The sequence below is a fragment of the Carassius carassius genome, chromosome 4, assembly GCF_963082965.1.
Source record: "Carassius carassius chromosome 4, fCarCar2.1, whole genome shotgun sequence".
NCBI classification, from domain to species: Eukaryota; Metazoa; Chordata; class Actinopteri; order Cypriniformes; family Cyprinidae; genus Carassius; species Carassius carassius.
Genome location: NC_081758.1, coordinates 14897299 through 14912109, shown reverse-complemented (window position 1 = coordinate 14912109; position 14811 = coordinate 14897299). Strand labels below are relative to the sequence as shown.

Genomic DNA, 14811 nt, shown 5'->3' with positions numbered 1-14811 from the left:
GGATTCTTTGATTAATAGAATGTTCAAAAGAACAGAATTAAATTGAAATCATCTTTTGTAACATTAACAGTACTGTTAATGATCAATTCAATGTGTCCTAGCTGAAGATAAATATTTTCTTAAAAAAAAAACAAAAAAAAAACGCATATTTGTGCAGTCATTTTTCTTACCTGCCAGTCTTGCATTAACCTGGTTGTGTTTTCTCCACAGCCACAGCACAGCCTCATCAACGGTCTTGACCTGGTTCAGAGATTCCTGAGCCATTTCCTCAAAATGCTTCCCACACTCCTGGCAACCAAAGAAGGTCCCAATGTAGTGACGCATGGTTTGAAGCACTGCCAAGGGATCTTCCTCAAACCCTGAAAGGAAGAAGGTGGGTTTAAATTAATTGTAGCAATGAAGAACAGGAACTAATAGAAAACCCCTACCAAATGAATGCTCTGCTTCCTACAGACAGACCATATTAAATTACAGAATTATTTATAATGAATTTTTAGTCTCAATTTTCTAATCTACAATTACAATATCAACTGCTGAGATCATCTCAGACATGTTTCAGGTTGATTAAGAGAAAGGGATTTCCCTGCTCATACCAGTGTTGGCTAAAGCATCAGGTCTGTTGGCAGCATGCACAGTCAGAACATGAAACAGAGTCCAGAGGGAGCAGGGATATCCTCTTAGTGCCACACTACTACCCTGGCATCCAACCCACTGCACTTGCTCACTCAGGTACAGTCCTGAGATCTGAGGATAATGGAAACAGTGTCCTTTGAAACCACCAACATACTGATTTACGCATCTGTCACGTGCACAGAAAACGACTAAAAACTTACATGTCATTAGGCAAAGACACTATGAGATGCACAGTGCTTTTAATAGCAGGGGCATCAGTGTTTTGACAATGAATGAGTTGTTTAGTGGGCGACGGTCTTACCCTCATCTTGTTGTTAACTAAGTCCAGGATAGCATTGTAGGGGATCTTCTCCAAAGGTAAACTGACTAGCCATTCCAGCAACGTCTCAAGAAGTTTCACCACAGATTGGCGACCTGGAAATAGCTACAGTCAAAGGGGCCAAGTAAGATTCAAACCTGGAAATTTCAACGCTCTAATGAAAACAATTCTAGTGCGAGAAGACAGCTCAAGAGCAAAGAAAAAGTTGTGGTTGTGTTACAACACTACCTTGGCGACAACTGTTACAAAGTCCTTGAAAGTTTTTAGTTCTTCTCCTTCTAAGGTCTTGTGGGTGGCTAGTTCAACCCTCAGTAGATAATGTAAGCCAGATTCCAGATCTGCCATGTAAACCTTAGACCTGAAGAAACATTAATGCTGGTTACCTCATCTTAAAAGTTAAATTCACAGCGAAAGCAAAAGACAATTGGACTACTTTACATTTTACAGGACATTTACACTACTGTTCAAAAGCCTGGTGTTGGTAAGATTTTAAAGATGTTTTTTTAAGTCTCTTGAGCTCACTAAGTCTGCATTGTTTTAATAAAAAAATACTTACTCCAGTCTTCAGTGTCACATGATCCTTCATAAATCATACTAATATGCTGATTTGGTGCTCAAGAAACATTTATTATTATTATCAATGTTGAAAACTGTAGAGCTGGTTAATATTTTTCTGGAAACTGTGATATTTTTTTCAAGATTCTTTGATTAATAGGAACTTTTCATTTTAATCTGTCTTTGCTGACTCCAAACTTTTGAACAGTAGTGTATATATAAATAAAACTCACTTTTCAAACACTTTCCACTCCACCTGGGTTCCCTGTCCATTCTTCCCAGGCTGAGGACGCTGCAGGGACGAGGTGGACTGTTTCCTGTGTACTCCAGGGAGAAGTTTTAGGAAGGAGGAGAAGAAAAAGCGTAGCCTCTTCTGACTGTTAATACAAAAAAAATGTACCAAATGCACATTAACAGGGCTACTGATTGATGGTTAGACCGAAATTAATTCAGCAGTTAACTTACACATTCATGATAGTGTGTGTGCCGTTGGGATGGAATAGGTAGACTGAGGGAACCGAAGTAATCCCTAGTTCCTCCATTAGAGGTTTGTCTGCGATCAGCGTTCTCTTCACTGCCAAACCCTCATATGGCATTAGGTCCAAAATTACCTAGTTAAAAAGGGCACAAAACATTAAATTAGAGCATTACAATTCTAGCTACATCACTAATTGTGCCTTAAGGGATTATTTAGATCATCATCTATTCACCCACTCGTCATTCGAAACCTATGTAATTTAACTTTTTCCATGGAACACAAAAGTTTACTGTTCATAAAATTATTGACACAAAAGTTTGGTTTATTGGATTGTCTAAGCCAGTGGTTCTCAACTTTTTCACTCCAAGACCACCCTTGTCCAAGACAATAACAGTTTAATGTTGTATATATTAATTTATAGTGTTTTCACCATTTTATTTATAATTTATTTAATATAACAAAATTAAAATTCGGTGAGGACCACTGGTTTAAACGGTTTTCTCACAGCAAAAATAGCATCAAAATTGACCCATTTATCAGTATGTGTGTTTCCTTGAAATTTACTAGTGGCATCCTCTACCATTTGAGCTACACAAGACATTGAAATTCACCTTGTACTTTGAATACAAAAAATATGTTTCCCATAAAGCTATATTACAGCTTTACAGGAATTATACTGAATATACTTTTATAATATAATACTTATATATTGGAGCTTTACAGTGTCTATCTACTTTTGTGTTATGGCAAAGAGCATCCTGGACATTCTGCAAAAATTCTCCTTTTTTTTCTTCTTTTGTGTTCAACAGAACAAAGTCATACTAATTTGAAAGTGGTGCACAGAAGTCCCTTGCCATTAATAAATTTTTCATACATTTGCACCCCCCCCCCCACCACCACATTTTTCTCCCCTGTACAGCAATTCAGCAGAATGCCTATAGTTACCCTTGAATGGAAAAATAACAGTCCATATAATATCAATAAAACAAAATGGCATACATATTTGAATTAAGGTATGTCTCATCAGGAGTTTACTTCTAGTTGCAAGTGTCATTCAGATCTAACAGGAAAAAAACTCTGACATGAAAACTCAATCAGCAGAGCTTAGTTCCAGAGGTGTGGACTCGAGTCATGTGACTTGGACTCGAGTCAGACTCGAGTCATGAATTTGATGACTTAAGACTCGACTCGACAAAATGTACAAAGACTTGCAACTTGACTTGGACTTTAACATCAATGACTCGTGACTTCACTTGGACTTGCGCCTTTTGACTCGAGAAGACTTGCTACTTCCCATGAAAACCTGTGGGGGAAAATGTTCACACGACCGCGGCGCTCTCAGTGTATCTGCATCTGTGAAAAAAATGTGCACCCCCTGTATGCATGCAGAGAGCACGCGCGCTCAGTGTTGGGAGTAACGGCGTTTAAGTATAACGGCGTTACTAACGGAGTTTAATTTTCAGTAACGGAGTAATCTAATTAATTACTTTTCCCATCGTTGCAACGCCGTTATCTCTACTGAGAATGTAAAGTGTCGCGTTACTACAATTTGGTTGAATAAAGCTCGAGGTGTCATGCTTTGGCTAGTGGCTACACAGCTGCCTGACACCGTTGCATATCCGATGATGATTGGCTGGGTGGGCGGTGCCCTGCTCACGCTGTCTCACTGCACGCTCTGACAACCACTAAACACAAGACGGCATCAGTGATAATGGCGTTCTCGAACTGGAAGTACCGGGAATTAAAGGAGAGAATGTTTCTGTAACATGCACGGTATGCCTAGGAAAAAAGACTTTATTCGCGCGTGCAATTAACTTCACAACAGACGCGAATTCGCGTCATGGGGGCTTCTGCCAGTTCTGCCAGAGTTCACGCAGCATTTTCAACCACCATTTTTATTCAGATAATTTTCTAAATATTACTGTTATCGTGTCATGAAATGTAGTTTTAAAAGTATTTCATGCGAGAATGTAGTTGTTTTAAACTCAAATATCTGATTTTTTGAGGTTGTCTATTCACGTCTTTGCATTGACTTAACATTGAAATCACTTGCGCCAGACGCTCTATTTGCGTCTGGTGTGAACGCACCATAAGAGTTGGATAGTGTTCTGTTCATTGTGCAGTAACTTTAGGCCTAATATACAGTTACAGAGATTTGCACTAATGGCCAGGTTTCCTTTTGTTTCTTTTTATCCAAGTTTAAATTAGTTCGTCTTAATTTTGTACTTGAATTTTATTTTCAATATTTATTTTTTATATGTTTTTATTTCTATGCATATCATATGGCAGGCTGCAATCTATTGATTTGATTTTATTAATTGATTGTTCAAATTAATACAACATTTTCTAAAATACTTATAGTGTTTTTATTCTTCAATCAGTTAATATAAACATCTTATATATTAAAGATGTTATAGGACGTAATACTGACACCGATGAAGGCATATAGCCGCAACACGTAAGATGTACCTTTCACCAAAAGAGTTTTAATGTTTAAAGCCAGTGATGCAATAAAGGCTTTTTAACTTTTCACTATACAATTCGAGTGCCTTGGAGTTCTAGTTTTGTTTGGCTATAAAAATTACGAGGTAGTTGACGAAAAACGAGTTGCAATTTGCAAAACATGCGGGTCGAAGATTACAGACGGAGCTGCCACAACGTCCAACTTTGTTCAACACCTGAAGTTGCACAAAGAAAGGTAAGTTTTGAACGAATGCTAAGCACCTTATCGGATGTACCATACTGTATCAACGAGACAGTAAACGCACGTCTCCCTTGCTGGTTCATGCTAACAAAAAATAGGGATTTTTGAGGTAAATGAGTGTAGCACACTCAGATGGAAAACCTCGCCAACATCATGTCAACGTCGGTTTTAAAGTACCATTTCTACCTTGCTGCTAGACGGATAAACACAAATGTATATCTCAGTCTCTCCAACACATGAGACAAAAACAGGCCATTGTTCCAGTGCAATATGCTGTTGAAATACAAGCATTTTTTGTGAAAATTTAAATTTTCAGTTTTTTACTGTATTTGATTAATGTCATTGTATAAAAAGAGGTTTAAATGAATACAAATCTTACAGACATACATGATTTGTATAAATTGTATTTCTGTGGTAAGAGGACTTGAAATGACTCGAAACTAAAATGGTAGGATTTTGGACTCGACTTGAGACTTGTTGGCTTTGACTTTTGACTCGACTCGGGACTTGCCTCATCTTTGACTCGACTTGACTAGAGACTCGAGGACAAAGACTTGAGACTTACTTGTGACTTGCATAACAATGACTTTGTCCCACCTCTGCTTAGTTCCCTATTGAATGGTCAGTCCCGTTGCGTTTAATGCAGAAAAGGGCTGTGTATTGCCAAGAATCTGGCGATATGATACGTATCACGATGCAGGGGTTACAATACGTTATATTGCGATACTGTTAGCAAGGCGATATATTGGGATATTTCTTATTTTATGAATAATATATATTGTAAGGGAAGCTGTCATTAAGAACACCACCATATGCTAACCTTAGCATAAATAAATAAATATAAATTGTTTAACCAGAACACAGTGGGATCTGCATTTGTAATAAACAGTCCCTGTAACATTCAAAGTTATTGAACCACTTTTTGTGCAGTATGAGTAAAGGGATTAAATTAAAGCGCTTGCAGGATCCTTTAAAAAATAAAACAATATAAAAACAATAAAGGCATAATCTGAAAAAACCAAGCCTTGTGCACTATAAAGAATAATGTTATGAATATATTACAGTTTGTTTGATACCTTTATCTCAAACGGTGTCAGTTTAATTAAAGTGGGTACAGTATATAAAACCGTTGAAAAATACGGATTCACTACTGTAACCCCCCCCCCCCCCTAGAAATTAAGCCTTGTGCAACGTAAAGGGCATATATTTATGAATATCCAAGTTAGTTTGGGCTCAAAACTTAACAGCCTTAAAGAGTTCAATTGGCAAAAAAAAGTAAAATAACTTAAACTTAACTTTCCCGCCGTCGAAAACCACGACGCGAGCACCACACCAACTACATAAAACGCCCCTAAAATGAGAGAAACTGCAGCCTCTGTTCCGCTGCTTGTCGCGACCATAGACTGTATAAAAACATGCCATGACCCATGTGAAGAGGCCTGCACGGGGCTCAGCTATAGGCGGGAGGGGGTCGTCCACACGAGCCTCTTCACACGGGTCATGGCCAGCAGCGGAACTGAGGCAGCACCACAGTCCCGCAGTGGATGTTGCCACAAAAGCCTAAATGACGGCACACTTCAGCTTCGTACACCGAAACATGAACTGGGACAAATCTTTCTCCCTCCATTACTATGAACGAACTATATTAACCCTAACATTAGTGTCATGCTCTTATGCTGGTATTTCCTGTCACTCAGGATTTGTTCAGAGATTAAGACAAGATCTAGCGGTCGGTAAATAAACTCAAAATGAAACAACTACCATGAATCTTTTATGAATTTCTTTTTTTTAATTTATATTCCGTTTTTTGAGAATCGATACAGTATCGCCAAACAAAATATTGCGATAATCACGTGTATCGATATTTTCTTACACCCCTAGTAACCCCTGTTACTGAATTCTGATTTGTTCATGCTTGTGTAGCTGCACAAACCAATGGTGCTTTAGCCCACCACAAGGGGCGGAGCCCGACATAAAAGTCTGCTCAGAGCACTATTACATCAGAATCTTCTCCTTCATCATCCAGGATCATATTGTTGCTGACACTGCAATCAAGAAGCCAAAGAAAAAAGAAGAAGCTCAGCTCTGCTCAATGCTGTCAAAGAGCCCTGGGCAGAGAACGAAGACTCCCCTGCATCTATCCAGCTTGAAAAAGAGCAAACTTCTGAGCAAATTCCCGCAAGTGCTGCTTTCAGTGAGGCTTCTTTCTCTCAATGCGAGAGCATGCTTGTGGGTTGACTTCTTCAATGAATGTGATCCTCCCTGCTCCACTTTCCTGTTTCCTTTCTTTCCTAAGAGGAAGAAACAGCAGAGCAGTGGGGCTCTGACAGCATGTTTGAGTGGAGTCATGTCAACTCAGCGCCAGCATGCCCTTGCGCTTCCAAAGAGATTGCTGTCGATGCCAAAAGGTAATCGAGAATCTCAGTTTAGAGTGGTTGACTCCTGTAGAGCCCGCCCATGGACTTTTGGATGAATGGCTCATCAAGGGATGCTGTCAGACCTGTCGCCAGCGGCCCACTTTATTCTTGCCTGCAGTTCATAAAAAACACACCAAGGTGTAGCACCCCCTATTCAGCCAATGTTAGTTCCTCCTCTTCAGCTGCTCTCACCACCGTTGACAGCACTGAGGACAGTGGCTACAGCAAACTCTGGAAGAGATGGTCGCTGCCTACTTGTGCCCCCCATCTGCCCTCAGTTTGAAAGCTAATGCAGCACACCCTTCCAAACTTGTAGACTATGTTGGCCTTGGCCAACAGAGCTTACACAGCGGGCAGTCAATAAAGATAGGTTCTGCATTCAATAGAGGTTCTACAAGTGTTTCAGGCCAAACTTCTCCGCAGCATGGAAGAGTCTGGACAGGATCATGATGCTTTCAAGGAGCTCTACACAGTGACTGAACTGGCTCAGCATGCAATGAAATCGGCAAGACTACGGCCAGCCTGGTGGTGCTGAATTGCCACCTCTGGCTTATCCTTACTGAGATCTGGGACACTGAGAAAATGTCCTTTCTCGACTCACCGGTCTCGCCAAAGTGACGATTGGCCACACCATGGACAGGTTTGCAGAGTGCTTCGCTGAGGGGCAGAAGACGTTGAAGATGCTGCATCACTTCCTGCCTAAGCATTCTGGCTCTGCAGCTGCAAGTCGCCAGAAAACCCTCTGCAGCCATCCCGGGTGTTTCAAGTTGGGTTCTAAATACAGTAAAATTAGCTTACCCGCTCCAGTTCGCTGACAGGCCTCCTCGCTTCAGAGGTGTTATTCAAATTTTGGTTTGCTACAACAATGCGCTTGTTCTCCAGTCAAAAATACAAACACTGCTAGCAAAAGGTGCTATGGAAAGGCTAACTCTAGAGAACAGCGAGTCAGGCCGCTACTTCCTCATTCCCAAGAAAGATGGCAGGCTCAGACCTATTCTCAACATCTGAATCGCTCATTAATGAGACGGTTGTTCAAGATGTTAACTCTGAAGCAGATCCTCGTGTAAATATGCCTGAGGACTGGTTTCTGTCTGTGGATATGATAGACTCTTACTTTAACATCCATATAGCCCTGTCACAGACTGTTCTTGAGATTCACATTCAAGGGAGTGGCCTATTAAAATACAGTCCTTCCATTCGGACTGTCCCTCACCCCACACAATTTTACAAAGTGCACAGAAGCAGCTCTTTCCCTTCTGAGACAGATGGAAATCCGCAGCGAGCTATCTTTTTGGGGATGTCTAAAGACTACAGTGGTGTGAAAAAGTGTTGGCCCCCTTCCTGATTTCTTATTTTTTTTGTCACACTTTAATGTTTCAGATTCAAATTTAAATATTAGTCAAAGATAACACAAGTAAACACAACATGCAGTTTTTAAACGAAGGTTTTTATTATTAAGGAAAAACAAAATCCAAAACTACATGGCCCTGTGTGAAGAAGTGTTTGCCCCCCATTAAAACTAAATTTCTCTAGCCACACCCAGTCCCGCTCCTGCGGCTCACCGAACAGAAATCTCTTCCTGTTTGTTGTTGGCGGCTGTACTGCGTTTGAGCTCCATCACTATATTCTTTTCATTGACTATTTTTAACTCAAAAATCAATTTTATACATCATTGTTTCCGTTTATATAACGTGTGAATATATCCTCTATTGTATTCTACAACAAAAACAATCAGAGCGCCTCGCTATCACTAGTTTTATTTTGATCTCCCGGGTCCGCTATTAGCTTTTAGCACATTAGCATCAGCAAGCGTGGTTGCAGCTAACTGTGCTTACATTGCTAATACTCTATTCACACACATTACCACTGCTGTACTCACTGTTACTTGCTTTAATGGCGGATGAATGTCTCCACTCTGTGCAGCTCGAGCTCGAGGCCGTGGGAAAGCAGATTCGCGACCTGGAGGTGAGGCAGGCCCAGCTGAGAGAGCGGAGAGCCGCGCTGGAATCATCCCGGGCTGACGCTCACAAGTCCGGGGTAAGTATACAGCGTGCTGCTAACAGTCCCACCACGTCTACTCCGTGTGTTTCTCTGCAGAGGCCCGGTGCACCCAGGACGCGATCTTCCCAGATGTCCTTCACTGCGACGCCGGGACACCACGGACCCTGGGTGCATCCACAGCGGAGGACGCGAGCTGGGTCCCGGGCGACGACTTCTCCCCCTCCTGCCTTCGACATCTCCATCCGGAACTGCTTCACTCCCTTCCGCGAGACAGGACGCGACGCTGTGATCATCGGCGACTCCATCGCCGACACTTAAGTGCTACGTTAGCCGAAGGTAAAGTGCACACTCATTGTTTGCCTGGTGCTTGTGTTCTCGATGTTTCTGCACAGATACCCGCGATCCTGAAGGCCGACGAGAGCCCCAGAGCGGTCGTGCTTCACGCCGGTGTTAACGACACCACGCTGCGGCAGATGGAGACGCTGAAGAGGGACTTCAGCAGCCTGACCGAGACAGTTCGCAGCACGACGCCCGCGGCGACAATCGTCGTGTCAGGACCACTGCCCACGTATCGACGAGGACATGAAAGGTTCAGTAGACTTTTTGCTTTAAATGAATGGTTGTTGTCATGGTGTAAAGAACAGAAACTGCTATTTGTTAATAACTGGAATCTTTTCTGGGAGCGTCCTAGGCTGTTTCGCGCTGATGGATTACACCCCAGCAGAATCGGAGCGGAGCTGCTCTCTGACAACATCTCCAGGACACTTCGCTCCATGTGACTAGTAAGACAATTCTCTAATAACTATTATAATGAGTTTTGTTCCACCCGCTTAAATGATAAAAGTACTTGCGCTGTAAAAACTATTAAGACTGTGTCTGTTCCCCGAATAGTGAGGTCAAAATATAATGTAGGATCTAGAAAAAATCTTATCGTAATTAAACCAGAAAAATGTAAAGTAAATGAACAAAAACAATTTTTAAAGTTTGGGCTCATAAATATTAGATCACTCACACCCAAAGCAGTTATTGTAAATGAAATGATCACAGAAAATAGTTTTGATGTACTCTGCTTGACTGAAACCTGGCTAAAACCAAATGATTATTTTGGTCTGAATGAGTCTACTCCACCGAACTACTGTCATAAGCATGAGCCCCGTCAGACTGGTCGTGGCGGAGGTGTCGCAACAATATATAGTGATATTCTCAATGTTACCCAGAAAACAGGATACAGGTTTAACTCTTTTGAAATACTTCTGCTAAATGTTACACTGTCAGACATGCAAAAGAAATCTAATGTATCTCTTGCTCTGGCTACTGTGTATAGAACACCAGGGCCGTATACAGAATTCCTAAAAGAATTTGCAGATTTCCTCTCAGACCTTCTAGTTACAGTTGATAAGGCGCTAATCATGGGAGATTTTAATATTCACGTTGATAATGCAAATGATACATTAGGACTTGCGTTTACTGACCTAATAAACTCCTTTGGAGTCAAGCAAAATGTCACCGGGCCCACTCATCGTTTTAACCATACACTAGATCTCAGTTACAAATTATCATTACTTACCTATAAGGCCCTAAATGGTTTAGCTCCTGCGTACCTAACTAGCCTTCTACCACGCTACAACCCATCACGCACCCTAAGGTCACAAAACGCTGGACTTTTGGTAGTTCCTAGGATAGCAAAGTCCACTAAAGGAGGTAGAGCTTTTTCACATTTGGCTCCCAAACTCTGGAATAGCCTTCCTGATAATGTTCGGGGTTCAGACACACTCTCTCTGTTTAAATCTAGATTAAAATCGCATCTCTTTCGCCAAGCATTCGAATAATGTATCTCTTAAATTGTGAGTATAGTTGCATCTGCATTTTTATTCTTTAGCTTGGGTTAAACTACTTTTACTTTGTTGGATCAGCAGCTATGCTAATGATGTCTCTATTTTGTTTCTATGTTTTGCCACGGGATTTACATCCCGTGGTAACTAGGATTTACACAAGCTCCAGTCTGGATCCAGAACACCTGAGAAGAGATGATGCTGACCCTCAGAGGACCCCAGATGATCCTAACCTTGAATCAACAAACAGAACTAACAATTATTGCTACATGTGTGACTGCATCATATAATTACTATTAATTAATAATATTGATAGTTCATCGTTTAGCTGACTACGTCTTGTATTATTATTTTTTTTTTTTTTCTAAAATCCTGTCAAACGTGCACAAACTACTAGCTACTACTAAATATTGTAGAAACATAATTTTCTGTAAAGTTGCTTTGTAACGATTTGTATTGTAAAAAGCTCTATACAAATAAACTTGAATTGAATTGAATTGATTACTGCCACATCTGTTCGCAATCCAAAAATGTAAAAAAAAAAATAGGACCTGCCTAACAAAGTGAAGTAGACCAAAAGATCCTCAAAGCTAGACATCATGCGGAGATCCAAAGAAATTCAGAAAGAAATGCTATAGCCTTGGCTTATACCTCAGAAGTCTTACAGTGCCCTATAGGTGTGAGGGCCCAATCCACCAGAGGAATGGTCTCCTCTTGGCCATGGTCCAGCGGAATTTCTATTGCCGACATTTGTGCAGCCGCCAGTGGGTCTTCATGGTCCACATTTGCCAGATTCTGTAATTTAAAATTCCCTGCTGTGCAGGCATGGATCTTGTCTGCTTAATTTGCCTATTTCTCCATGGCGGTGAAAATGGTTATGTCTGTAGTCCTCAGTCAATTAGCTTGGGACTCAATTTTGCTCATGTTCTTTAGGAGTCCTTAATTTAAGCGCTACAAGTCTAGGCTCGCAGAGCAGGTTGCTCTGTATCTGTTACATTTATGAACTTTCTGTTCCCTTATTTGGTCACCTTCCTCCTTGTTTTGGTTAATTGATTATTCCCCACCTGTCTCCAGTTCCCTCATTACCTTCTGTGTGTTCAAATACCCGTTCTGTTCAGTTCCTCCTCGTCCGTGATTAAATGTGACTTGTATGTAAATGTGTCTATGTTAATGCTGTGACTTGTATGTTAACCTGAGATTGTATTATAAGTGTAGTATATTGTCTGTTTTATCCTTCTATCGTCAGTAAACTCATAAACTCATCATTTCATCCCGATCCTCCTCTAGCACTTTGTCTTTCATTTAGCACTACACCTACTTGTAATAGAATCACGGACCTAACAGTATACTTTATTTAGCGTCGCTTTTTCTTTCTTTTGTTTTTTTTTTCCTCCCTCTCCCGGAATGGCCATCCCAGCAGTGAGTCTCCTGTGCCTGGAGCAACTGAACCATTCGCTGGAGGACCATACCAGGGACTTTCTAGATCCGGCGTGCCTTACCCACTTCCCCGAACGCTCGCTCTCAAATTTTTTTTACACCGGCCTGAGCGAGCCATGTAAGGCACGCCTACCAGCGAACGGTCCCCTAGAGGATTTCGCCGCTTTTGTGGAGTGGGTGCTGGAGAAAAATGGATCTTCATTTACCATCAGCACCGCCGAAGAGGATATCTCCAGCCCCACTCCCGACCCAGAGACCAGCCAGCCACCATCAAGGCGCACGGAGCCAGAGCCCACCGCAGCTGCAGAGCCCGAGCCAATGCAGGACCTCGAGAGCGCGACTGACCAGGTGTGTGAGCCGGCAACACCGTGCATCGTGGGAGTCTTAGTGGAGATCGAGGGCATGGAGGAACGCCCTGCCCACACTTCCGCGACTGAGGGTGAGCTGTTTTCGGTCTCGGGAAAGGATATGGAGCAACTTATGGATCTTATGGACTGGTCTATGGAGGTAATCCCTGAATGTTCTCCGCTGGTTCCGTCCAGCCCTGTTCCCCCTGTATACCCTCTCAGTCTCCCACTCCCACCTCCTCCAGTCAGTTCCTCTGCTCCATTTCCGCTGGTTCTGCCCAGCCCTGAATTTTCTTTTTCTCCACTGGTTCCGCCCAGCCCTGAGTTTTCTGTCCCCCCGCTGGTTCCGCCCAGCCCTGAATTTTCTGTTCCTCCGCTGGTTCCGCCCAGCCCTGAGTTTTCTGTTCCTCCGCTGGTTCCGCCCAGCTCTGAATTTCCTGTATCTCCGCTGATTCCGCCCAGCTCTGAACTTCCTGTGTCTCCGCTGGTTCCGCCCAGCTCTGAACTTCCTGTGTCTCCGCTGGTTCCGCCCAGCTCTGAACTTCCTGTGTCTCCGCTGGTTCCGCCCAGCTCTGATTTCCTGTGTCTCTGCTGGTTCCGCCCAGCTCTGAATTTCCTGTGTCTCCGCTGGTTCCGCCCAGCTCTGAATTTCCTGTTTCTCTGCTGGTTCCGCCCAGCTCTGAATTTCCTGTTTCTCCGCTGGTTCCACCCAGCTCTGAATTTCCTGTGTCTCCTGTGTTCCCTCCCAGCCTCCCTCTACCACCTCCTCCTAGACCTGCCAGTCCCTCTGCTCCACTTCCGCTGGTTCCGTCCAGCCCTGATCCTCCTGTGTTTCCTCCCATCCTTCCTCTCTCTCCTCCTCCTAGACCAGCCAGTTCCTCGACGTCATCTCTGCTGGTGCCAGTCAGTCCCGCAGCTCACCCTCAGTCCGCGCCATCTGGACGCGATGGTTCGCCGCTGCACTGCCAGTCTCCAGCTCCGCCTTGGCGTGTTAAGGCCCTGTCTCCTTCTCCAGCCTCCGAGCCCTGGACTCCTCCTCGGTCCTTCAACCCAGCGGCTCCGCCTTGGCTCTTAGCTCCCTCGTCTCCACCGTGGCCTGGCATCCCACCTGCTCCACCGGGCTCCCTCGTCCCTCCGGCTCCACCTTGGTCAGTCGTCGACCATCCGCCGCCTCGGGATTCCACTCCTCTGGATTCACCACGTCACTCCATCCCTCCGGCTCTGTCAGGCTCCTCCTTCCCTCTGGTTCCACCGTCATCCTCAGTCACTCCGGCTCCACAGCGGTCTTCCAGGACCCCGCCTCCGCCTTGGTCGCCAGAGCCTTCTGCTCCACCTAGACCCTCCGGATCCTCGACGTCACCCTGGCTCTGCGGCTGTGCTGCTCCATCTTGGGCTCCTCATCCACCGGTGCAGTCTCCACCTGTCGGCCCCCTGGTGTCGTCTGCCCATTCTCCACCTTGGCTCCTCCCGCCGTCGACTCCACCATGGATCTCCGTCCTGGCTGGTCTCTGGAGGACCATCTGGCTCCTCCTGCTCCGGGCTCCACCCTGGCTCCTCCCTCCATCCACTCCACCCTAGTCCTACCTCCATGCTCCCTTTTCACCTGCTCCTTGCCTGCTCCTCGCCCGCCTCCAGAACCCCCACCCTATTCCTCTTGCGGTGCTAGGACGCACCTTTCCGGGAGGGGGTGAACTGTTACATTTATGAACTTTCTGTTCCCTTATTTGGTCACCTTCCTCCTTGTTTTGGTTAATTGATTATTCCCCACCTGTCTCCAGTTCCCTCATTACCTTTTGTGTGTTCAAATACCCGTTCTGTTCAGTTCCTCCTCGTCCGTGATTAAATGTGACTTGTATGTAAATGTGTCTATGTTAATGCTGTGACTTGTATGTTAACCTGAGATTGTATTATAAGTGTAGTATATTGTCTGTTTTATCCTTCTATCGTCAGTAAACTCATCATTTCATCCCGATCCTCCTCTAGCACTTTGTCTTTCGTTTAGCACTACACCTACTTGTAACAGTATCTGCTAATAGCATGTCATGATAGGATGCATTCCCCATTTTGCATCAAATGCAATGGGAAAGA

General features: G+C 43.6%; 1 protein-coding gene across 1 annotated transcript in view; it reads right to left on the bottom strand.

The window, feature by feature from the left end:
- LOC132137233 (sulfhydryl oxidase 2-like) overlaps nucleotides 1-14811 on the bottom strand; it is a 34269-nt gene that overhangs the window by 1701 nt on the left and 17757 nt on the right. The window contains exons 6-11 of the mRNA XM_059547457.1: nucleotides 1973-2118; nucleotides 1741-1884; nucleotides 1181-1310; nucleotides 935-1057; nucleotides 594-744; nucleotides 171-359 (exon numbers count right to left, since the gene is read on the bottom strand). Of these exons, the coding sequence (XP_059403440.1) occupies nucleotides 171-359; nucleotides 594-744; nucleotides 935-1057; nucleotides 1181-1310; nucleotides 1741-1884; nucleotides 1973-2118 (883 nt within the window). The remainder of the gene's footprint in view (nucleotides 1-170; nucleotides 360-593; nucleotides 745-934; nucleotides 1058-1180; nucleotides 1311-1740; nucleotides 1885-1972; nucleotides 2119-14811) is intronic.